Source organism: Euprymna scolopes, chromosome 38, assembly GCF_053919585.1.
Source record: "Euprymna scolopes isolate OS-2025 chromosome 38, ASM5391958v1, whole genome shotgun sequence".
Classification (NCBI taxonomy): Eukaryota; Metazoa; Mollusca; class Cephalopoda; order Sepiida; family Sepiolidae; genus Euprymna; species Euprymna scolopes.
The window spans coordinates 77,692,489-77,719,639 of record NC_136519.1 but is presented as its reverse complement, the minus strand read 5'-3'; the positions used below and the strand labels follow the sequence as shown (position 1 = coordinate 77,719,639).

The window sequence follows — 27,151 nt, the reverse complement described above, 5'->3', positions numbered from 1 at the left end:
CAAAAAATTTCAAATCAATTAAAACCAATGGTATCTATTTAATTGACATGTCGAAATTAGGAATGTATCCAAAAATTATGAAAAATGATAAAGTAGAAAGTTGATTATCAATGAAAATAGATTTCAAAGAAAATTGCTGTTTTGCTTGAATAAAAACCAGAAGAGTTTGTAACTTCATGAAGTCAGGGGAGGTAACTGCAGTGTCTTACTGCAAGGCTTCGTTTTAATAAAATTTTAGTTAGGTTCAGTTTGTTAAGTATTTCATGTTTTAATAAAAAAAATCTTTGACTCAAATTCCAAACTATGAATTACTTCCCTTGTTTCAATTACATTTCGGAAATAATGATGATAGGTCGTTGGATCATGAAAGTAAATGACTTATGTAAAACTTTAGTAATATTTTACTAATTGCAACATAAGTACATAACATTATTTTTAGTTGAAATCCAATTTTTGGATTTTCGTTATCATTCTAAACAAACACCAAAATTGCTTAGCATGCAGAAAATGCAACACTGTTTCATGCAATTCGTGCTAAAATTGAAAAAAAAAAAAATATGCATTAAAAAGTTTAAATGGAATCAGGCTTGGACATTTGATTATGTTTTGTTGTTTATTTCTTTCAAACTGATATGTTGAATATCAGGTCTGAAGTATTGGCGTTAGCACTTTGAAAGAAAAATCGGCACTTGTAGAGTTTAATCAAGACATTAAAAAATAAAAATATCGAAAAAAACGTATCCGTTTTGGACTGAAGATCTCTGAAAAAATTTCACTTAATTTGATCGAGTAGTTTTTTTTTTTTTTTTTTTTTACAGCGGAAAAGCATGTTTTTATGACAGCACGTTGAAGGTAGCCATCTTTGAATTTTTAAATTTTTTGTTTGGATTTTTAGAACACGCCACGGGGAGATAACTCAATTTAAAGCGCCGACACTCCCTCCCCATCTTTAATAACTTGCTTTTCTAAAAATTGAACCTTTTGCTCGGTATCATAACAAATTGTTTTTTCCCTGTAAAAAAAAAAATTTTAAAAAATAAAAAAATACTACTTGATGAAATTAAGTGAAATATTTTTCTGGGAGAACTTCATTCCATAACGGATGCGTACAATTTAAACTTTTTTCAATATTATCATTTTTTTAATATCTTGATTAAACTGTATATGTACCGAAAAATCAACATTCAGCTAAAGGAACATCACTCTTGTCGGCCAAAACATTTGGCTGTTTAATACAATGCACAAAATATGTCTGTTCACTAAACATAGACAATACATAGTATGTCTACATTGAGTTGGTAGGTAAAATTCTGGAATAGGTATGGCAATTGAGGACATGTGAGTGTTAGAAGATGTTATATACACTGCTGATAAAAAATTTAAGACCACTTAAAAATCTTTAAAAAAAAAAACAAAAAAAAAAACTTTTTAAGGATAGATTTTAAACTCTTCCGACTTAAGGTTACCAATACCTACAATCTAAAAGGTTATGGAAACAAAACGGTACATTCCAAAGATGTATTTTTAAAATTTACATTTTTATTAAATTAGACTTTTTACACATGATCAAAATAATAAGACCGGAGACAAAAATTCTATTAAATTGTACAAAAAGTGTATGAAAACATTCAACAATCAAACTTAATGAGTTCTATCTCCACTGCTTTTGATGACTTCAAAAATTCTTTGGGGCATGTTAGAAATAAGAGTTTCCATTAAGGTGCAAGGGGGTCCTGCTCTAGTTTCTGAAGATGGCTTCACGAAGTTCATTTTTTGTTGAATATTGTTTGCCATTTTGATAAACCTTTCTTGTCATCCATCCCCAAACGTTTTTAATTGGGTTCAAGTCCGGTGAGCATGCAGGATGTCCCAAGAGATGGACTATTTTCTTGTAGAAAGTTCAAGGTCCGTCTTGCAGTGTGAATTGCAGCATTATCCTGTTGGAATAACCATCCATCCCCACACAAACGATGACCCTCCATCATCAAAGATGCTTTTTGTAGCATGCTAACATAACCAGCTGCTGTCTGATGACCCTGCACCATCTGGAGCTCCATTGTCCCTCTGTAAGAAAAGGCACCCCATACCATTACAGACTCTCCACCACCATGACGTGTGGAAAAAATTTCAAGAGGCAGGTTTTTGTCATGCCAATATCGTTGAAAGTCATCAGGACCATATAAATTAAATTTTTTCTCATCAGAAAACAGGACTTTCTTCCACTTCTCAACGTCCCAGGTTTGGTATTCACGACCAAATCTTAAGTCCACTTTGTGACGTGGAAGCAATCGAGGAATTTGTTTATGCTTTTTATTTACCATGCCTTTTTGTTGTAAGTGTCGTCTGATGGTTATTGGACTGCGATCAGCATCTGTAACCGCCTTAATTTGACTAGAAGAAAGTCCTTTGTCATTCATAAAAACCCGTCTGATTCTCCTACTCAATGCAGGAGAAATTGGGGGGGGGGGCTACCAAAAGATTTTGCTTTTCCGTAGTTCTCAGTGTTCTTTAGAAAGTTGCAAATAAGTTTTACTGCGATTTACCTTAGCTTCTATCGCTTGTTGGGACAAACCTTGCTTATAGAATCCTAGAATTCGAGAGTGCTCAACTTCGGTTAGTTTTCTTGCTTTAGGCATGGTAACACCTTTACACAGTGATTGCTAATCTCTAACTGAACTAAAAACATTAAAATTACCATAAATCTAACAATTTATACCGTTGGTCTTATAATTTTGATCATGTGTAAAAAGCCTAATTTTATAAAAATGCAAATTTTTAAATAAAATTTTTGGAATGTAACTTTTTGTTTCCATAACCTTTTAGATTGTAGTATTAGTAACCTTAAGTCAGAAGAGTTTAAAAAAAAAAAATGTTTCCTTTTAAAGATTTTTAAGTAGTTATAAATTTTTGATCAGCAGTGTATATTGAGCAGTTTGAACTGAAATCAAGAAGAAAATGGCTAGCAAATTGGAGAGATCAACTTTTGTCAATTCTTGTGCACTTTTTGTCGATTCACAACCGTCACAGACATTGCTCATTCACTGCAACTAAACGGTAAAGGTATAGCATTATAATTTTATATATGTGGTCGTAGTCGTTCAATTAAAGTACAACAGACTTTATTAAAGTCTGAACAGGATTCTCACTGTTAAAGCGTTATTCAAGAGATCATATATACATATATATATATATATATATATATATATATATATATATATATATATATCGTTAAAATTTCCTTAAGGCCTTATCGTCTGACCCTCTAAGAGGAAACATCAGAATGATAAATTTATCATTCTGACATTTCCTCTTAGAGGGTCAGACGATAATGCCTTAAGGAAACTTTAACAATTCCACCTGCCCGTTTTTTGTTTCTTTGATCTTTTTGATTTAAATTATGTTTCCTCTGAAATTTCTCCTTTCATTTTGCTGTACCAAGAATTTACTTATATATATATATATATATATATATATTTATTGTTAACCCTCTCACTCCATAGAAACACCTCCTATAATAATAAATATATTTATCTCAATCAATAAATTACATAATAAAAACACATTCATTTCATTTAATACACACCTATATTTGAATTTTACCAGACATTCCCCCCCCCCCAGAAAGAATATTAATTGCATTCATATCTCTTAAAAACATTACCGACCATATGACGTTATTAAAAATCTCCCTCTCTCTAACAACGCAAGCTCCTCTCCTTTTTTGAATTTCCAACGTCTTTTTCCGTTTCTGAAATAGGACAGCGTCACACTTTGCACATGAAACATTTTCAAACATTTGTACTGGTGTTTTTGTTTCCTTAATCTCATTCATCCAGAGGAAGTCTCGAAATAAAGATGAAACGTTGATGAACACATAACTCAGTTTCTTCGGGTTTTTTTCTCTCTCTTTAATACTAGCTTTTCTTCCCAAAAATCAAACCTTTTGCTCGGTATCATAAATTGTTTTTTCCCTGTAAAAAAAAAAAAAAAAAAAAAAAAAAAAATACTACTTGATGAAATTAAGTGAATTTTTTTTTTCCGGAGAACTTCATTCCATAACGGATACGTACAATTGAAACTTTTTTCAATATTTTTTAATATCTTGATTAAACTGTACAAATACCAAAAAATCAACATTCAGCTAATGGGACATCACTCTTGTCGACCAAAGCATTCATATACGGTGTCAAATTATCTGGAGATAATTCTCCTACACTAATAAACAAAGTGTCACACTGTTTTATTTCATTTCTTTCACTGGTAATTGTGCATAAAACAGGAGCCTAACTTTCATACACGCCGATAGGTGGCGTCCGTGTTTATCAGGTGAACTATGGAAGTGCAAAATGGATACAATATATAAAAATATGTAAACTTCTTTTTTAACTATTTAGACTTTTTAGACTTTTTTATCAATTAATATTTTATCGCATATCTTATCAAATAAGTATCTTCATTTAACTTGATGTTATATATTTTGTCATGTGAAATATTTACATTTTAAAACTGTTAAACTATTTTCTGTAGCACATTCAGCTTTTTGAAACTGCTAAAATTGTAAAAAAAAAAAAAAAGTGAAATATTCACTGTTTTTTTTCCATGTTTCTGTAAATATATTTTAAAAATATCTAAATAGTTTTACAAAATACATAACATAACTTAAATAAACAGTTATTTGAAGAGACGTGTGATAAAAAAAAAATATTAATTGATAACCGATTACTTTTTTTTTTAAATCAATCTTGATGAAAACTTCTTGAATCAGCACTCATTAGAAACGCAAATATATGTACAGGGTGGAATGATAAAATTGTCGCCCTAGAAAAGACTTCATTTAATTTCTGTTTGATGAAAAACATTTTCACACCATCTACAAGTTGACCAGTTGTGTACAAATCCCAAGAGTGATAGGAGCCTTCTATCATGTCTGAAAGTGGCACAATGTTCAACTAGTGAGATCGGAGATACGCCACTGTACAACTCATGCTCTCTACTGATCCAAGTTATGAAAACAGGACCATTGCCAGCACCCTCCAAATGCATCACTGGATTGCCACAAATAATAGGGATGTACCCAAGGTGATGAAAACAAAGTTTCTGGACACAGTTATGGTCTTTGGTGTTGCTTCAAGTGATGGCCATATCATGCCACCTCACATTTCCAAAGTCAGTTTGAAAGTCAACACCAAAATGTACCTGATGTGCCGAAAAGTGTGGCAATACCCTAATGCAGTCAGGTGACTGCTAGCAGACTCTGGGTCAGACAGCAGGACTCGGCACTGGTCCACAAGTCCAAAGAGACACAGGTTTGGTTTCAGATGGAGATGCTACAACTTTTTACCCTTCTCTCACTGCCCCCCCCCTCCTACCTAGTCTGAATTCGCTAGACTACTTTGTTTGGTCATACGTCGAGATCATCAACATGACCTCCCATAACACCAAAACCAGTCTGATTGCTGCCATCTGCCGAGCTCCTGTTGGCGCTTGTGGAAAAGGCATATTCTCAGTTCTGAACCTGTATCGAGGTGGTGATTGAGGCTAAAGGCGGCTACATTGAATAGATGTCAGCTCTGCTACATAATCAATTTATCTGAATTTTGATTTTTTTCAATAAAAGTTTTAAAATAAAGTTGTAGTGGTGTTTTCTTTAGGGTGACACTTATCGATCCGCCCTGTAGAATTTGATTGAATGTGTTCATTTTTTTAATGTTAAACCTAAAGTTATCCTTTATCAAGTCCTCACCCTAAGATGTGGGGGTCAGCAGGAGGAGGGGAGTCATGCTTTCTCTTGCATAAACATACAAAAATATTAGTTCTATTAAAACTATACAGTTCAAAGAGGAAGAGGGGAAGATAATACCAAGTAAAATACGGTTCTTTTCCAGAATTCAACCTAATTAAGAAAAAATATAAGTTAAGAACAATCTTTATGATATACATACCCACCATGGAACGAAAACATATTCCTAAAATCACATAATCAAGTATTTTTTTTTTATATAGAAAATCATTTTTTAACGATTTTTAGTGGTTTATAGTATATTGTAGGCATTACAAGATTGATTTTAAAATCTCAGTAGTTTGAATTGAGCTGTCTCTCTTTATTAAATATGGTGGATCAAAACACGCTGCCTCATTTCATTGTAAAATTTTGATTTTCTTGGTTAATAAAAGAAAAAAAAAATTAATTACATGATTTTTGGAGTATGACATTTTCATTACGTGAAGGGTACATACAAAGATTTTTCTGGGTTTTTTTTTTTTTTTTTTTTGGTGTTTTTTTTTAATTCGGCTGAATTCTGGACTTGTACCTAAAACTGTATTTTTTTTTTTTTTTTGTTGATTTAAAAGGAATTCTATTTAATTTACAAGCCAAGCAATATTGGTAACCCTTGCATCGAAAAAAAATAAAGATTTTTTTTTCAACTTGCAGTTGCAACAGGCCTAAATAACATATCAACTAAGTTAAATGAAAATTAAATTTAAATATTCATTCTAAAGGTGCAGAAAAGAGGAAGGATTTGGGAGCAAATTTCATTCAAATGGTTTAAAATTTAAAAGCTACAAACAGTAAAAAAAAAAAAAAAATTACTTTTTATTTGCTTTAAATTTTTTTTTGTTTTGTTTTTTGTATGTGTTTGAGATTTCATTCTAGAGGATTCAGTGGCTCGGTTTTTTCCTACTAGCAGTGATGTAGAAAAAAGTATTTCGGTCTCCCTGAAAAGATAAATGTAGATGAGAGAGAGAAAAAAAAAAAAAAAAAAAAAAAAGAGGGAATGGGGTGGTATTTAGGGGGGGGGGTAAAAGAAAGGAAGAGAGAACAAAAGATTCCGTTTTTTACCAGCACAAATTATAAATACATTTTTTTTCTTAAATCCAGACCCATTAAAAAATTTTAGTGCTTGTCTAGAATTCAACCTGATTAAAAAAAAAAAATAAAAAATACAGAAAAATCTTTATTTTATGATGTACGTACTCATTGGCGAACGAAAATGTCATATTCCAAAAATCACATGAATTAATCAAGTAGTTTTTTGTATTTGTTTTTTTTAACTAAAAATGAAATTTATTTAGTGAAAGTTTGTTTTGAGCTAAGTTGTTTATAATAAATTTGAGTTCAATTCGAACTACAGTGATCAACATCAGCCTTGTAAACTGATATAATCTATATAAAGTGAGAATATATGCATGTGAGGACACTTCTCAACCTACATACTCAACAAATTTTTGATCTACAAACATGTGGAATACTTTTAATCAGTTTCCATTCGTTAAAAAAGGGTCGCTAAGGGGTAAAAATTGAAAAATTGGTTTGTGGGAGGCCATCGGATTTTTATCTATTTCCAACTGTTTCACGGCTGTAATACATAAGTTTCCTTATCTTAAGATTTTAGTTGGTTTGAAAACACTATTTAAAAATCATGTCAAGCTGGTGTAATGGTTCTTGTACTTGACTTATTGTCTTTAGGTTTTGGTTTCAGTTGGAGTTTTTATTTTTTACTTACAAGTAAACTGCTTAGAAAAAAAAACAATATTTGCATGCACGTGTTTTAGTTTTTTTGTTTGTTTTTTTTTTGGGGGGGGGGTACTTCATTTTTTTTTTTTTAAAGTAATTTGATGTTATGTTTGATACCTATGGTATTTCTGCTTATAATAAATAGAAATTCTGCATTAATTAAAATATAATCTTTGTATTTACCAACCAGGCAAGACAATTCTAGTTAACTATAAAAAAAAAAAAAATTGCTAAAGCCATAAAAAAAAAAAAAAATTGATTTTGTATTTAACAAACAAATACTTGATCAATCTACATGCTTTTTGGAATATGACATCTTCATTCAGTGACAGTTATGGCATCATAGATTTTTGAAAATTAGGTTGAATTCTAGACAACGACCAATTTTGTTTTGTTTTCTCCTATAATACATGCACAAAATGAAATCAAAATAAATCGACAATTTCATAACACGATTAAAGTTATTAAGTCATAAACAACAATGACATTTGTAAGCGGGGGGGGGATCTTATCTGAAACGAAATTTGCTTTTTTTTTTTTTTTTTTTTTTTAATGTCATTTTAATAAACAAACTAATAAATAAACTAATTAGTTGATTTTTTTATGAATTCGTTTTTTAAAACTAAAATATCTACAACTTTTTCTGTTTAAAAATATGATTAAACTTCTGTCAGATGATGATGATAGTTTGTACATTGTGGCATGACCTTTCTGAAAGTTGTTTCTGTATTTCGATTTCAAAAGATCAATTTCAGGTTTAAAGTGCTCCAACTTTAAGGTTAAAATAGTTCAACTAAAAGGTAAAAAAAAAAAAAAAAAAAATAATCCAATCTTTATTTTTTCTTTTTATATATATTTGGAACCCTACACCAGTAAGTAGCGATTAATTTAGCTAGTGTAAATTTTGGCAAGGGTAACAGGATAACCTGGTGGCAAACAAAAATGTACCAATACACAGATTTAAAGCAGGACCAAAAGGTTACATTTTTTCTTTTTCAGATTGCCCTCATGTTGAGTTGATGTGGATTGTAGGAATCTTTTCTAAACAGTAAAGGCCTTCTGTGTCAATGAAATCAGGGTCCGCTTACGGAATCAGTAATGCATAGTTTTTTGGGTTTTTTTAAATCATTTGTACTTTAGCTATTGCAAACCTTACTTTATTGATTTCCTTTCAACAATACCTTTTATATATATATATATATATATATATATATATATATATATATATATATATATAATGATTCTTGGATGGATACAAAATTTATATATTGCAATCATTGTTTGAAATAAAGTCAACGTTTTTTTCCCCTCTCTTCTCTCTGCTGATTTTATTTTAAACATTTTTAATCATGAATTAAAGTCTTCCCTTCGTTACTGTGATATATATATATCTATAATATAAGGCTGAATGTGTGTGTGGTCATGAATAGGCTCCTATATGGTTGACTATTTTAAAAAAACTGATTACATATAATGATAGATGTATCAAGACACAGGAATGGGTATGTTTGATCTGGCAGAATGGTGGTTCATAAAAATTGTGGGGTCTGCGTTTGCGCCTGGTCCACAAAGTATGAAAATAAAAAATTGTTTTTTATATAGATGTACATAATAATACTTTGATAAGTATGTTTTAACTTAAATAGGGATGGTATAATAAAATTGTGGGGTCTGCGTTCGCGCCTAGCCTCCATAGAATGGAAATAGGCACAAACTTTAATAAAGACTTTTCATATCTATCTGCATAAGTATACTTTGATAATTATGTTTTAGTTTGAAGAAATATGGTATAATAAAATTATGGGGTCTTCGTTCGCGCCTGACCTCTATAGAATGGAAATATGTCAAAGTTTAACAAGGTTTTTTAATATAGATCCACAGAATATTGTGATAAGTGTTTCAGTGTGAACAGGTATGGTATAATAAATTATGGGGTTTATCTATTTTATTTTTACTTTCAACATATTTTGCTTTGGTTTTGATACCCCCAAATTCGAAGCTATCTCTTTACAACCCTTCCTTTTCATAACTTATCATACTTTCATAAATCAGAGTCCATTTTCTGTAGGCTGTTTTTGAACCCAGTCAATGACGGGTACTTTTGCTAGTATATATAAGGACAACTGTTTTTTTTCAATTCTATTTCGAGACTGATCGAGTAGTCATTTGAAAACTCTTGAATCTGTCTATTGCATGACAGAAGCCCTCTCTCTGCCGGCAGAACAGGTTCATTACTACATTGGACACTTTAGGTGATTTGTAGAAAGATAATATAGCTAGATATGTATAAATTTCCTACCCTCTCTCTTGTATATTTTCTATGTAAGATATACAAATGCCCCCACCCCTTTTTTCTTTCTCTTTCCCATATAATTATATGCAGGATATATCATTCTCACTCATTATTTTATAAATAAAGGATATATATTACAGAAGTAAGGTCTGACGAGGCTATTGGATTATAAATATGGTCCAACATCTGAAACATGTAACCAAACAGATAAAACGGTAATAAAAAAATAAAACATAGTTGCTCTGCAATAGTATTGAGCACTTCAGGTTTTTACTAATTACCAGTTTTACCAAATATATATATATATATATATATATATATATACTTAATTTATCCAAATATATCTATATATATATATACTTAATTTATCCAAATATATCTATATATATATATATATATATATATATATACTTAATTTATCCAAATATATCTATATATATATATATATATATATATATATATATATATATATACACACTTAATTTATCTATCTATATATATATATATATATATATATATATATATACTTAATTTATCCAAATATATCTATATATATATATATCTATATATATATATATACACTTAATTTATCTATATATATCTATATATATATATATACACTTAATTTATCTATATATATATATATATATATATATATATATATATATACTTAATTTATCCAAATATATATATATATATATATATATATATATATACTTAATTTATCCAAATATATCTATATATATATACTTAATTTATCCAAATATATATATATATATACTTAATTTATCCAAATATATATATATATATATACTTAATTTATCCAAATATATATATATACTTAATTTATCCAAATATATATATATATATATATATACTTAATTTATCCAAATATATATATATATATATACTTAATTTATCCAAATATATATATATATATATATATATATATATATATATATATACTTAATTTATCCAAATATATATATATATATATACTTAATTTATCCAAATATATATATATATATATATACTTAATTTATCCAAATATATATATATATATATATATACTTAATTTATCCAAATATATATATATATATATATATATACTTAATTTATCCAAATATATATATATATATATATATATATACTTAATTTATCCAAATATATATATATATATATATATATATACTTAATTTATCCAAATATATATATATATATATATATATATACTTAATTTATCCAAATATATATATATATACTTAATTTATCCAAATATATATATATATACTTAATTTATCCAAATATATATATATATATATACTTAATTTATCCAAATATATATATATATACTTAATTTATCCAAATATATATATATATATATATATATATATATATATATATACATACTTAATTTATCCAAATATATATATATATCTTCCCCCCCCTCTCTCTTCTCCCTTTCCTTTCTCCCTTTACATATTTATTTGATGATAATTTTATATATGCCTTTCTCATTTTCACCTCATTTTTAATTGCTTCCCCCTACTTCCTTTTTTAAAAATCAAAATGCCATCATTCGCCCCTGATAAGGATGGCGAAAGACGTCTCGGGTTAAAAGGAACTCTTTTCTCTGTCACGCGCAGACAAATATATATCCCTTCCAGTACACCTTGTTTCCAATTTTCTTACACATGTATGGTAATTGATCTCACAGATATCACCATCAAAGTTCTGTTATTTCTCGATGCTGGAAAACTGGAGGCCACTGTTAGAAAAAAAAAAAAAAAAAAATGCAATGTCAAGTGATCCCTGGCCCAGCACCTCCCATTTTCCTAAGGCCTACACCTATATACTATATACATTGCACAAATAATTAAAAGTATAAATTAATAAAAAGGAACAAAAAAAAAAGTCAGAATCTGCTTATTTCAGTTTTAGTTTCATTAAAAAAGAAAAATATAAAATTTGTAAAAATATTAAGGTTCTGAATGTTTTTGTTTTTTTTTTAGATAAGGATTGATTAATCCTCTAATTTGTCTTCTTCAGACTATCCCTGAGTGGCTTCCGGGCCTTGATAAGTGGTGACCACCGTGTTAAAAAAAAAAAAAAAAAAAAAAAAAAGACTACTGTTCTCATCTTGAGTGTTATTTGCACAATGTTTCGGTCTGTGTAAACTTCAGTCTTCTTCAGGTGTGTCTTGTCGAACTCTTAAGTTCTGCAGAATTTCGATTGGATTGAATAAAGATATTCAATCCATCTATCAGTCAGCCATGGCTGGGTAGAAGTCCTAAGTAATTCGCAATTGCATTTTTCGGTTGCCATGACTAAGGATCGAACTTTCAACCTCCAGGAGTCTAACTATTACTACGATACTATCCCATTGATTACTGTACACATAATAACCTTTATCCCCGAGTGGCTTCTGGGCCTTGATAAGTGGTGACCTCCATGTAAAAAAAAAACAAAAAAACTTTTACAACTGAATTTTACCAAGTACTCTATCCACTGTGCCACAGGTTCTTGCAGATTCCCGAGTTCAACAAGAAAGTTTGGAGATTACATTGACCAAAACATTGTGGCAATAATCTTCAAGATGAAAACAGTAATCTGAAGAATATAAAAATATTAACTCAATAAAAAAATTTATATTTTGATGAGTTTAACAAAAATAAAAACATTAAATAAAAAAAAAAAGCAATGGCTACAAAAGTTGGACTACAAAAAAATGATACAAACAACAACAAAAAAAAACAAACGCAAAAGAAAAACTAAAATAAAAAAAAAAACAAGCAAACATTTGATGCATAAAAAAATGGCAGAAAACAAAACAGAAAACAAAACTTGCAAACAAGACGTTGAAAATGCATTTTTAAAAAAATATCAAATTATTATGAGAATTTTGGAAAAAAAAATGAAACTAATTGTTAATTAACTAATTGTTAATTAATATATTAATAAATTAATAATTTAAATGAGTAACCTCAAAAATTAAACATTAACGAGATTGAATTAAATAAACGACTGAAAATTGAACCATAGTTTTCTTGGCCGTTACATTCAGATGGGGAACTAAATTGAGACGTTACGAGTGAGAGAGTTAGTAAAGTTCAAGGGACCGTTTTAGATAAAATAAAAAATTAGAATTAACTGGATGAATTATCCGAGAATTTATAAATATTATTAAAAAATAAAAAAATATTCCAATTGTTACATCTTTTATTGTTTGTATTGCCTAGTTTTCGGTGTACGAGACCTTTCTCATGATGTGTTAAGTGGATGAACAGAGAAAAATAAATGTTAATTTTGAAGTATCTTTTTTTCATGTTTTGCAATACATAGATTCAAAAAAGTTGTCAAAAAACAAATATATAACAAATAAATGTTATCAAAGGCAAGATAAGTTACTTTTCTACCTAAGTGGATAATTTTTTAGTGTTTTTATTTTATGTAACATGTTTATTCAACTCAAAAAACATACAATGTTTATCGATGTATTGGAAAATTTAAAATGTTGGCCGACTCTCTTGAACACAGTAAGTTTGGGAAAAGGAGTTAAAAATAAAAAATATACAAAATACTGTTAGAAACCCACCAAATATATGTCAGCCTATGTCACAGTAACATATTGAGCGAGTTTCTAACAGTATTTTGTATAGTTTCTTATTTTTTAACTTGTTTTCCCAAATTTACCATGTTCAAGAGAGAGAGAGAGAGAGTCGGGCGCCATTTTAAAAAATTTACAAATTCATCAGTAAACACTATGTTTTTCGAGCTGAATAAATATGTTACATTATATAAAAACAATAAAAAATCATCCAGTTAGATAGAAAAGTAACTTATCTTGCCTTTGATAACATTTATTTGTTATATATTTGTTTGACAAGTTTTTCGAATCTATGTGTATAGTAAAACAAACCTTTTTCTCTTTCCAAAAAAACATATCTTCACTATTCATAAATTTGGCCTACAACATTTAACAGCTTTTGGCAAGGAAGATGTTAATGTCTCTCTCTCTATATATATATATAACTACTTAATTTACTCACATAAAATTAATATACGAAAGTATAAATTTATGTGTAAACTTTAAGTATTTACTTCAAAAGTGCTCAATACGTAGTTAGAGCTAGTTAGTAAGTTATAAAATATGTATGGCGATTAAGCTACACTGAATATTCCACATTTCATCCACTCTAGGACTCTTCAGGCTTTGCGCATAAGCCTGAAGAGTCCTAGAGTGGATGAAACGCGGAATATTCAGTGTAGCTTAATCGCCATACATATTTTATAACTTACTATATATATATATATTTTTTTTTTGTGTGTTTAAATATTTTGAGAGAAAAACCTTGTTTGCCGTTAGTTAAGATAGCAATATTGGTCTAAGGGGAAGTAACCCTTCCCATCTTATTGAATCCTAGAGATTCCTTCTTTAGCTTCTTGTATTATAATATATTTTGCTTATAAGTTATCACTTAAGGCTAAGAGTTAACGAGATGAAATGATTATCAGTTGAAAGATGTAGAATATTATGGGAGTATTAAAATTGATGAATGGAATGAACTAAACTTCGATTCCTTATAGGACAATTTATGACAAGTATTTGTTGATATTAGATTGATTACGGCTCCTGAGCTTTGATGGCCCAATTGCAATCTAGTCATAGAATCTTGAAGTGAGATCCGAATGTAACAGGTGGAATTTTTTTTTTTTTAATTTTTGGTGCTTATTTTCATTTAAACCTATTTAAGAAAAACTAAATTGCAGTAAAATCTTTATGGTGTATGTAGCAATCACAGAATTAAAATGTCATATTCCAAAAACCACATAAATTAATCAAGCATTTTTTTTATATATAAAATCATTTGTTTTTTACAATTTCTAGTAATTTTATTAGGAAATTGTAGCCATTACAAGGCTGATTTTAATCTTGATAGTCCAAATTGAATTGTCTTATTTATAAAACATGGTAGATGAACGTATAACGTCTCGCTTTATCATAAAATTTGTTTTTCTTAGTTAAAAAAAAATTTTTTTAAAGAAAAAAAAATACAATTTACATGATTTTTAGAACATGACGCCTTCGTTCCGTGACAGGTATATATATAAAAAAAAACTTTAAAGATTTTTCTGTAATTTTGTTTTGAAAGTAGATTTAATTCTAGATAAGCACCAATTTTTATTTTTAATAATATTTATAAAAAAAAAAAAGTAAAGACATTACCCATCAATAGACATGCGCAGAAGTAGAAGAAAGTGAGTGCGAAAGGTGGGAAAGGGGCGGGAAAACTACTGGTAGGAGGAGCACGCACGCAGGTTAAATAAACCGCACAACCCAAATGGACATGAGGGAACTTACAAGAGTAACTTCATTTGGCGGGACTTTGTCCACCTTCTTCAATAGGGGTAGGGACGAAGAGCTTTCAGGCGAGTGGGTGGCAGATTTGGCCGATTTGGACGACCCTGATTGAGAAGAGGGTGGCATCATCTTTTCTCCAGCAGAATTCAAAGAGGCAACAACCGAATCCAATTCGGCTGTAATGGGGCTGTCAAATTCGCTAACGCTTTTGTGGCGAGGTGGGGAACTTGGCGCTGTAGAGTCAGGAGACTTTGCAGTGTTAAAGACGGGTAACTTGGATTTCGGAAAAGAATCCTCACTTGAGGAATTAATAAAAGGGTTTTTGGGTTTGGGTGGAGAGATTTTGGCGGTTTCTTCACCAATAAAAGGATTTCCATTCTTATTTTTGGAATTGAGAAATGGATTTTTGGAGTTGGAAGACGGAGGTGGAATCTGAGATGGAAAGAAGTTGAGAGAAGCAGATGTTTGCTTTGGTGACGGGATCTGGGAAGACCCTTTAGGATGAGGGATTTGTGAAGGTGATTTGGGACTTGGAATCTGAGAGAATTTTGGAGAAGGAATTTGTGAAACTGGCTGAGAAGCTTGTGGAGGGGGCGACAGATTCGGAATCTGTGATAAGCTTGGAATTTGCGATGAGGCATTGCGGAAGGGGTTATTCATCTTTCTGACATTCGTAATGGAATTAGCGGATTCGATATTGGAAGCCTTTGTTGCTGGAGGGAAATTTACAAGGATTTCAGTTGGAGATTTCTGGGGTATATGCGAAGCTTTTTCAACGTTATTGGATTTCGGTAAAGGAGAAGAAGATGGTGCCACCATCACCTCCTTTGGTTTATTATCGACTTGTCCTGAAAAACTGTCCAGAGGCTGAGGTCTCCCCTTCTCGAAGGGAGGTATGACTCTGGTCTTCGAATTTTCACGCTGTGGAAAGCATAAAAGTAAAAGGGAGATAATTCTTGCATTTACTACCAAAAAGAGTAGTTTTTTTTTTAAACTTAAAACTAAAATTTTCTCTTGATTGATTTTTGTTAAGGTCATAAGAAACGAGATTTTTTGCAGGATTTTTTTTTTTATGCCATAAAAAACATACTTCATTATTATTTTTTTGTAGGTATTTCAACGATCATTAACTCTAGGAATATCAGTACTTTTTGATAACAAACAAATCTTTTATAAGTTAAGGTTGTGTTATCTGTGATATATGCATTGTTTAAATTTTAAAATGAAATACGTATAATATACACATACGAGTCAAATTAAATGCAATGTTTTGTAAAATAAACAAACATTTGTTTAAATTATTATTTCGACATAATACATCAGCATATTTTTCTTGCCATGGCGGTAAATGGAAGAATTCAGTAATATAGAATCCACGTGTTCTTCAACAGTGATGACGTATTATATCAAAATAATAATGTTTACTTCACAAAATACTGCATTGTAATTTGGCTTATAAACATGAGTAAATAAGGCTATGACAACAGCATATTCTTTTCCTTGTTTTGATTCTCAGATATATATATCCATTAATATCTTATGTTTTTTTTATGTAGAGTGATGTGGTTCTCGGTTGATTAATTGTGTCTGTGTCGGATATATACTCGAAAGTCAAAACAATGAACAAAAAATATGCTACTGTCATAGCTCTAGTGATGATGTATTATATCAAAATATTAATTTTAAACAAATCAATGTTTATTTTACAAAATATTGCATTGTAATTTGGCTTATATATGCATATCAAATGCATTTCATTTAAAATTGAAAACAATTAAATCACGGAGAACACAACCATTAACTTCATACCACGTACACCAAGCGTAATCTTCCAGATATGATGAAATATCACCGTTGAAGAACAACATCGATTCTCTACTATTGAATTCTTCAATTCATTTATAACCATGGCAAGAAAAAATTCCAATGATTACGTATTATATCGAAATATTAATTTTAAACAAATGTTTGTATATTTTACAAAATATTACGTTGTAATTTGGCTTATATCATTTATACCCCTTTTTCTTTTTTCTTTTTTCAAATTCTTATTGTCATAATGGAATGACCTAGCACCCCTCTAAACAATAAGATAGATATTGTAGATATACTTCTCCAGGATTAGAGAGTTCGAAGACACCGCACAAGACAGACTCTCATATTGTACCCTTTGTAAATAAATCTTTGGACTTACCCTAAGTGAATGTCCTAAGAAATAAAATAAAAATATATATCACTTATGTAATAAGAAATATATATGGCATAATCGTGTTTGACACACTGGTTCCCATTATATCACCAAAGTTAAGCAATGTTTGAGCTTAGCCAATACTAAAATGGGTCACCATTTGGTAATGCCAGGTGTTCTATGTGCTGTGAAACCTGGAGAAGGATAGTTGCCGCTAGGCTGTTCTTGCTAAAGACACACTGCATAATTTATATACGACATAATCATGTTGACACGCCAGTTCTCATAAGATCGCCAAAGTTAAGCAACATTGAGCATTGTTAGTACAAGATGGGTGACCATTTGGGAATTCTACGCATTGTATGTGCTCTGCACTTTTCTCAGCATTGTTTACAGTCATCCTAAACATATATATATATATATATATATCATAGTAAGAACAGAGCTGTAAAGTAGTTTACAAATAGTTTTTATTATTTGGCAAAATGCTCTAATATTCCAGAATACTATATATAAATATATATATATTTCTGTAGAAATATTTTCTTATATATACCAATCCTTATTTAAGAAGCAATAGAGTGAATAAATGACAAAAAACTATATTCCAAAATTCATGATGTTGACCATCTTATAATTTATTCCTTTAATTCAGTTGACTTGTACAATTCTTGACATTATCTGTTTCCTAGCGCAAAATCAATAACTAATTAAATAAATTAATAAGATGATCAAAATCGTGAATTTTGGAATATAGACTTTTGTCATTCATTTAGAATATGGAAAGTGTTCAACTGAGCTTCAGTCTATGCCCCCCCCCCGCCAAACTTTCACAAGAAACACTCGTCTAGCTGAAAACACTATCAATAATTCCCCCCACTCTTTATCTGTGCCTAAACCTAAACGTAGATTCCATGAACAAAGCTTCTTTCTTAGAACTGCACGCCTGTGAAATTGTCTTCCGTTTTCCGGCTGACTACAATATGGTTGTGTTCAAGTCTAACGTAAATAAGTTCTTGATGAACCATTCCATATAAGTTATCAAATTTACCGAATTTTCATTACTAATGATTACTATGTTGTCCAATTTCTACTGTACACTCTTTAACCCTTATCCTTGAGTGGCCTCTTGGCCTTGATAATGTGGTGATGCCTATGTAAAAAAAAAAAAAACTTGTTTGTTATCGCAATGAACCAAAATTTCCACAAGAAAACCCATGTCAAAAAATAAAAGTTGCTTTTTTGCTCATGGCAGTGTGATTGCAAAAGAATAAAATAAAAAATAAGCACCAAATTATATCAGTTATTTTTGTTTACCGGAGACCAGTTATCTGCCTTTACACTAATCAAGAGCAAGAGTTATCGTTCTTTGCTATACTTTAGTTGTCTCCCCTTTGTTAGGTCCACGTTATTCGTTCAAATATTTGATATTTTTTACTTACAAATAAAGTGTATCGGAGAATAATAAACAAGATAGACAAATTACTTTTATCATAGAAAGAAATTTGGAAGACTTTTCGCAATGAGAAAATAAGCAGAGTTTTTTTTTTTTTTTCATTTATATTTTGCAAAGCAAAAAAAGATAGAAACCAGGAAAACATTTTTAAAGCACAATCACACAACAAAACAAAAAAAGCAAAACAGTTTATCCAGCAACTGCAAAAGCATACAATATAAATATAAGTATTACATAGAATTGTTTGAAAATATAATATACTTAACAATGTGAATTGCTAAACAAACGTACAATAATTTGTCCAACAATTTTATCATATACAAAGACAATTTCAAAACAATTATTTCTATTCAAAATTGTTTTGGATTTATTTTAAGAGAAAAAGGGTTCCGTTTTCAAGCAAAAGTTGAAATATCTATTTTTGCTTTCCTTGGAACGAGGTGATACCTTTGACATCAGATGGTGAGTTAAATCTGTTTTTTTTTCAGAGTCCGCAATTTACATGAAGTCCATAAAGTAAAAAAAAATGTAGAATTGTTGGACTTATTCACGGGGATACTGAATAAAAACCTGAAGATGTTGATAAAACAAGACAGGATAGGACTAAAGTGTTATTTTGCAGAGCAAATTTCTGTGCTTGTTCATATAGACATGGGAGTGAAATACGGCAATTAAAGATTAAAGAGTATTATCGTTTATTAATTAGGTTAAACTTGCATTCATTATATTTTTATGTTGTACATACACGTCATGGGATGAAGATATAAAAATCACGTAAATTGATCAAGTAGTTATATATATATATATATATATATAGTGAATAAATAACAAAGGCTATATTTCAAAGCCCATGATGCTGACCATCTTATAATTTATTCCTTTAATTCAGTTGACATTTACAATTCTTGACAGTATCTGTTTCGTAGTGCAAAACCAATCACTTAATTATTATATCAATCAATATGGAATTTGGAATATAGTCTTGTCATTTATTCGTTAAGATTGAGCTTCTTAAATAAGGATTGGTATATATTATAAGAAGATATATTTCCACAAATATATATATATATATATATATATATAAATAAAATTTTAAAGGAGATTTAGTGATTCATATTATACTCGACATTACAAGGTCGATTTTAAAATCTCGGTAGTTCGAATTGAGTTGTCTCACTTTATTAAACATGGCAGATTAAAACAATGTTTCTCATAAAATTTTCTTAGTTAAAATTTTTCGTTCAGTGATGAGTATGTACATCAGAAAGATTTTTCTGTATTTTTGTTTTTTTTAATTACAATAAATTCTGGATAAGAACTATAAAAATAATAGGATGACTTTGGGAAATACTCACTGAAAAATATTAGCATACACTGAAAATTATAAAAAATTTATAGAGCAGAATTTGTGTATAAGATTAGCAATTTTACGCTGAAGTGATGCCATTTGTCATCTTTATTGTAGACGAAAAGTTTCATTTATCTCCCTTGAATTACTAAACTGATGTCGGGTGGGGACGTTGAGCATTATGAGTATCAGTTGAATTTATTAAATAAAAATACTTGATTTATTTTCTCCAATTTTCGGGAGACTCTAATATTTTTCAATAACAAGTATTTCCTAAAGTTTTTGTCATTTTATTTTTAACTGCTACATTTCGCTTTTTGCATAAGACCCAAATTTCTCTTATTTGTATATGAATAACTTATGATACAGGAAGGCCAACAGAGACCAAAACACTCATTTGCTATCATTCTTTTTTGTTTTTCAATCCTTTCAATAGAATCTATCTATATCTTTATGTAGTCCAATGCCTACACTAATTTCATTGTTTGAAACCTTATTACATCTTTATCACATTGCTGTTTGAGCAAAACAAAAACAATGATGTCCTAACTTTTGTCAATTATTGTATTAATATCACAAACTACTTTCCTAGACAAAAACTGTAACCCCTTGGCGTAGGAACACACAGAACACAGAACAACTCTTCACACTAAGGCCTGGGTAAAACACGTTTTAATGTACTCTTATTCATACATTAATGTGACTATCACACATAAGCACAACATTACAGTTGTTAAAATCTTGGGTACTTAATCAAGATATTAAAAAATAAAAATGCTAAAAAAAAAAAAAAAAAAAGGTCATATTGTACGTATCCGTTTTGGACTGAAGATCTCAAAAAAAAAAAAAAATTCATGTTATATGATAGAGTAGTTTTTTTTTTTTTTACAGCACAAAAACATGTTTTTCTGACAGCAGGTTGAAGATAGACATTTTGGAATTTTTTGACCACGCCACGGGGAGATAATTCAATTTAAAGCACCAACACTCCCTCCCCATCTTTAATACTAGCTTTTCTTCCTAAAAATCGAATTTTTTGTTCGGTATCATAAACTGTTTTTCCGCTGTAAAAAAAAAAAAAAAAGAAAAAAAAAAAAAAAAAAAAATGAAATTAAGTTAAATTTTTTTTCGGAGAACTTCATTCCATACTGGATGCGTACAATATAAATTTGTTTCAATATTTTTATTTTTTAATGTCTTGATTAAACTGTACAAGTACCAAATCTTATGCAATATTAATCAACATCTTGAAGCCTCATCCTATTTTCTTTCAACATTTGTCCATCTCTAACTCAATTCCATCAGTCTACTGTCTGAATATTGACATGTTTTCATTGTTTTTGGTTCAAGTACCACTACATCTGCAATGGACAATCACCAGTCACAGCACGTCTGCATCAGCTAATTATCAGAATCTTCACATATATATATATATATATATATATATATGTATATATATATATATATGAATATATATATATATAGTTATAAAAATATATGAATATATATATTTGGCCTTCGGGATAAGATCAAAGTGTAGTATCTGTTCTTCAGATGCGGCACTTAAGATAATTTGTACCAGTCAATGGAGGGGAAACCCTCTATACTGGGACAATTATTATTTTTGGTAACCAGAGTGCCCCCTTTTTGCCTACTTTTAGGGGAGCTGGTTTTTACCTCACATTAAAAACGGCCTTGTGCCTAATTTGCTCAGTGGGGGAGCAAATAAATAACATCTGTTCTTCAGATGCTGCACTTCTATTTCTTTCGGTGGAGGAGAAATCCTTCACGACTGAGACAATTTTTATTTTTGTACCTTTTCTCCACGTTAAAAAACGACCCTGGTGTCTAACTCTGTCCCGTGGGGAGGCATAGTAAATAGGTATATATATAGTTATAAAAATCAGAAATGGTAACGTTTTTAGAAAAACGAGTTTAGGCACAAAAAAAAAAAACAATTAAAATAAAGAAAAAGTAGAAAACGGATCGAGATTCTGTAATAAAAAAAATCATATGCAAAATTTTTCATTTTCATTCATTAAATAAAATGTAAATCTTTTTTACCTGTGGGATTTTAGATATTTTTACTGATGGAACAAAAACTTCATTTGTTAAGGCACTCGTTTTTCGCTGATCTACAGCATCAATTCTGAATAAAAATAAAAAAATAAAAAAAATCTATTAATCGAAGTTAAGCAATGATGTGTTTGGTCAGTATCAGATGGGTAACCATTTAGGAATACTAGGCACCGTATGTATTGCACCAAGACATGGGAAGGTTAGGTTAGTACCTAAGGAAACATTTAAAATCAATGGGAGAGATGCACCATCAGTTTTTGTTAGGAGAAGCATCTAAGAGAAGGAAAACTGATGAAAAATGAGATCTACTCTCTGCTCTGTCCGTGGCAATCAACTGTATCAACTGAGATCAGCAGTTGACCCCCGCCCCCAAAGAGTGTGGATGATTCCACACAAAGCCTTCAACACTTAAAAAATCCTGTGTGGATTTTCGGACAACTTAATTATTATGGCGGAGCTCATATGTTGAAATAGACGGGAGAGTCCATTTTTCTTTTTTTTTTAAATAAAGCAATCATTGTGTGCAGTGCTCTGTAGGTGGCCTACAACTCAGCTGAAAAGCATGTGTAATACATAAGATAATGTACGATTATCAGGAAAACGAACAAGTTACTAGTCATGATATATGTGCGTGCATGGAGGTGGTTGGTTGGTTGTTTTTGTTTTACAGCATATCAACCCTTTTCGGGTTATTTAATGCCAAATCCAAAGATTCGGAAGAAAAAATTTTTAATAGAATATATTTGTTGTTTTCAAGTCGGTTTCTATTTAACCCATAGTTGGAACCCTAACAGGTACTACCACTCCAGGTCAGAGTGGACCTGGGAGCAATGGCAATTAAAGGGTGGCTCCACACTCCCCAAAGCCCACAAGCTGAGGCCTCCCCACTGGATATAGTTTAAGGTCATATCCAGGACCGTGCATGGAGGTGGATAGACATCAAGTGTACTTTCGGCAAATATAAGGGGCACAGTATCCTGGGAGCCAACAACTGATGCAAGCACTTTCTTCAATGTTTCAGCAATTTTGAAGATAAAAAAAAAAATTGTTTCTCAAAATCGTAGGAGCAGTCCTGTTTTCAGAATTTGTAAATATGTCCATATACATGTTAGACACATGGATTGGTTGGTTGGTTGGTTGTTTTTGTTTTACGGCGTATCAACCCTTTTCAGGTTATTTAATTCTGAATCCAGTGATTTTGAAGAAAATTTTTTTAATAGAATATATTTGGGGGGTTTTTTCAAGTCAGTTTCTATTCAACCCATAGTTGGGACCCTAACAGGTACTACCACTCTAGGTCAGAGGGGACCTGGGCGCAATGGCAATTAAGGGGTGGCTCCACACTCCCCAAAGCCCGTAAGCTGGGGCCTCACCATCGGATATAGTTTAAGGTCATATCCAGGACCTAGACACATGGAGATGAAGCAAGTGTTCAGGACTGTCGTTGTTGATGAGAGTTGTTAATTGTCTGGGTGTTTACAAAGTCAATTGCTAAACCTCAGAAATTCAATAAACCAAATCTTAAAAAGTAACATGTTCAGAGTGTGACGGATATCTGATGGCAGGCACTGACTTTGTTGTATGCCTCTGAACAGTTTTCAAGCGGACGGTGCAAATTCTAAGTATGGTCTCACCCTAGCTGGATACAGTTTTAGCTGACGGTGAGTGATGACAGGACAACATAGGCCTTCAAGATAATTTTAAATGCGCACGTTGTTCAAATTGCTGTTAAACATGCCTAGGTCACTTTCATAAGACTTTTTGATATTAGCGCTTGAGGATGTTGTCCTTTTCCTAGCAAAATGCACGATGGTACACTTGACCACAGCTAGCTTCAGTTGCTTTTTTTATTTTTTTAAATTTTATCTTTGAGTTTTTGCTGAGGATGGCATATCCTACCGGATGTCAGACATTCACCTGCCATTTTAGAGACTGAGTGATATTTTTTTTTTTTTCTGTGCTGCATTGAGTCAAGGTGTGATTGCAGGAAAGATTTCTGGGCTGTAGGATCTGTCCTTTGTAGATATGTCCGTATAAAACTCTTTCCATATATATTTATGTATACGTATATATTTTGTTTAAAAAATTTTGCCTACCAAACTCCTCCTAGAATTTTAGGTGTACAGACAAATTTATATATAGGGTATTTGAATCAATGCAAAACTTTATATTTGAGTTTTAGCCGGGGAAAATTGGTACAAAACGGAAAATTTTAAAAATGAAATTTGCCAGCTGTTGAATGTCGGCATTATGAATATGCATGCATAACGTAATAGCTATTGGTTCAGGTTTTAATTTTTGGCCTTGCAGCAAATGTCTTCATAGCTTAGTCATTAACAGCAGAGGCAAGAATAAGTTGTAAGCTAAACGTTTTGATTTTGATTTCATTTTTCATTCATAAGAGTCATTTTTTTTTTTTAATTTAAATCATTATTATTATATTGGGTCCAATATCTATAATATGAAGCTGAACGTCTGTGTGTGTGTGTCTGGTCACGAATAGACTCCTATATGGTTGACTATTATAGAAAACTGATCACATAATGATAGATATATCGAGACACAGGAATGGGTATGTTTGATCTGGCATAATGATGATTCATTAAAATTGTGGGGGTCTGCGTACGCACCTGGTCTACAAAGTATGAAAAAAAAAAAAATTTAAAAAAAAAAACCTTTACAAGTGTTTTTGATAAAGATGTACATAATACTTTGATAAGTATGTTTTAACTTAAATATGGATGGTATAATAAAATTGTGGGGTCTGCGTTCGTGCCTGGCCTTCATAGAATGGAAATAGGCACAAACTTTAATAAAGATTTTCATATCTATTTGCGTAAGTATACTTTGATAATTATGTTTTAGTTTGAAGAAATATGGTAAAATAAAATTATGGGGTCTTTGTTCGCGCCTGACCTCCATAGAATGGAAATATGTCACAAAGTTTAACAAGGTTTTTTTAATATAGATCAACAGAATATTATAAGTGTTTCAGTGTGAGCAGGTATGGTATAATAAATTATGGGGTTTATTTATTTTATTTTTACTTTCATCATATTTTGTTTTGGTCTTGATACCTCCAAATTCAAAGCTATCTCTTTACAACCCTTCCTTTTTATAACCTATCATACTTTCATAAATCAGAATCCACATAACTGTCAATTTTCAGTCTACAGACTCGAAATTTGATATATAGGGTACTGAGATTTGGGAAAATCTTTGTAATCCGTTTTCGGCCAGAAATTTGGCTGTTAAGGGGTCAAAGTTCAACAATTTGACCTTTGAGAACTCTACCAATCTCCGACAATTTTGGGTTTAAACACTTGAAATTTTAGATATAGGTTCCTTGGACATGGATCTACTTTAACTTGATTTGAGCCCAAAAACAATAAATGTTAAGGAGTCATAATAGGGTTGAAAGTTTTAAAAAAATTGACCTCTGTGGTCTCTACCAAATTACTCAGACAATTTCTGGTCTAAACATTTGAAATTTTACATAAAGGGTATTCAGAGATAGGGCAAGCTTTATAATCAGTTTAGGTCGAAAATTTGAGCTACCAATATATAAATGTATGTATGTACGTTTGCATGTCTGCCTAAAACTTTCGACAGAGGCAGAGGATTTCCATAAAATCAGTATAGTTTTGAAGCTCGACCCTTCACATGACAAATACTGAAAAATTGGCTAAAAACATTAATTTCTTCACCCTCAACTGGGCACTTTTTTACAGGGAGGGGTCGCTTTTTTTACCAATATTTTTTCCCCTCTTTTTGATTGTCTAGCCTTAATTTAAACCTATGTCACTTCTGGTTTGGTGGTGGTTCTAACAGCAAAGACGTCATGTTTTTCCCCACTCTTTTCCTCCTTCGCGGTACGGGTTCGAGCCTGCCTTCCTAATACCACGTTTTTTTTTTTTTTGCTCAACACACACCTCCAAGCACCCGGGCAACGCTGGACTGAAATGCTAGCATAATACTAAATACAAAATCTGCATTAATTAAAATATCATATTTAAGTGTATTTTATGACCGGGCAATGCCGGCTGCCCTACTAGTATTATTTAAACATTTGAGAACTTAGCACCACATTATCATCCTAGTTCAGCACATCATGTTAAATAAATCTATCTATATATAAAAAAGTGAAAATGTATGCATGTATGTTTGTATGTGTGTCTGCTAAAAACTTTCGACAGACACGACAAAAATTCACAAACTCTGTATCATATTGAAGCCCCATCCTTCACCCGAAAAATATTGAAAAATTGGCCAAAAACGACAATTTTCGACAGGGGAGGGGAGGGGGGGGGTCAACAAAAACCGTCCCCTCGTGACGATGACCGGTTCTATGCATGCATCAGACAACGTCATGACCTGATTTACTTTAAATAGTTGAAGAACTGACTAAATTTCATGTATGTTGTGTTAAGCTCAGTTGGTTAGCACGTTGGTTCATTATCTAAACGTTTTGGGTTCGAATCGTGGAGTGAGATGCCTTTTTTTTTTGATGATTTTTTAAATTTAAATATAGAACCAGTGTTATTTAAGCCATTTTTCATGTAACGTTCGTTTTTCTGGGGTTTTTTTTTTTACTTCGCTTATTCTCAGGATTTATTTCATTAACACCCCCGACCGACCACACACACCCAGGTACCCACCGATTTTTAAAATTTTAATATTGAAACAGGCTGATTTAGGCCATTTTTCACGTGCTTTTTTTTTTTAACGTTCGTTTTTCTGTTTTCTTTTTTCGATTTTTACATTTAACATCGTTCGTTTGCCTTCCGTTAGCTTTTTGGGGTTTTTTTTTCAATGTTTTAATTACCCCCCCACCACCCGCTTTCTGTTTTCTTTTTTTATTTCGCTTATTCTTACGTTTTCATTAACACCCCCACCCCCTCCAAACACT

The 27,151-nt window shown here is 30.8% G+C and overlaps 1 protein-coding gene across 6 annotated transcripts in view; it reads right to left on the bottom strand.

Moving 5' to 3' along the window:
- LOC145263202 (uncharacterized) overlaps positions 1–27,151 on the bottom strand; it is a 420,826-nt gene that overhangs the window by 12,082 nt on the left and 381,593 nt on the right. For 2 of the 6 annotated variants that reach the window (XM_080120271.1, XM_080120272.1), the window contains 2 exons: positions 22,228–22,312; positions 15,172–16,092 (listed from right to left, as the gene is read on the bottom strand). In XM_080120271.1, coding sequence (XP_079976397.1) covers positions 15,172–16,092; positions 22,228–22,312 — 1,006 coding nt within the window. Of the gene's footprint in view, positions 1–6,592; positions 6,718–15,171; positions 16,093–22,227; positions 22,313–27,151 lie in introns of all 6 variants that reach the window. The other 4 variants (XM_080120273.1, XM_080120274.1, XR_013864489.1 and 1 more) reach the window with 3 other exon arrangements.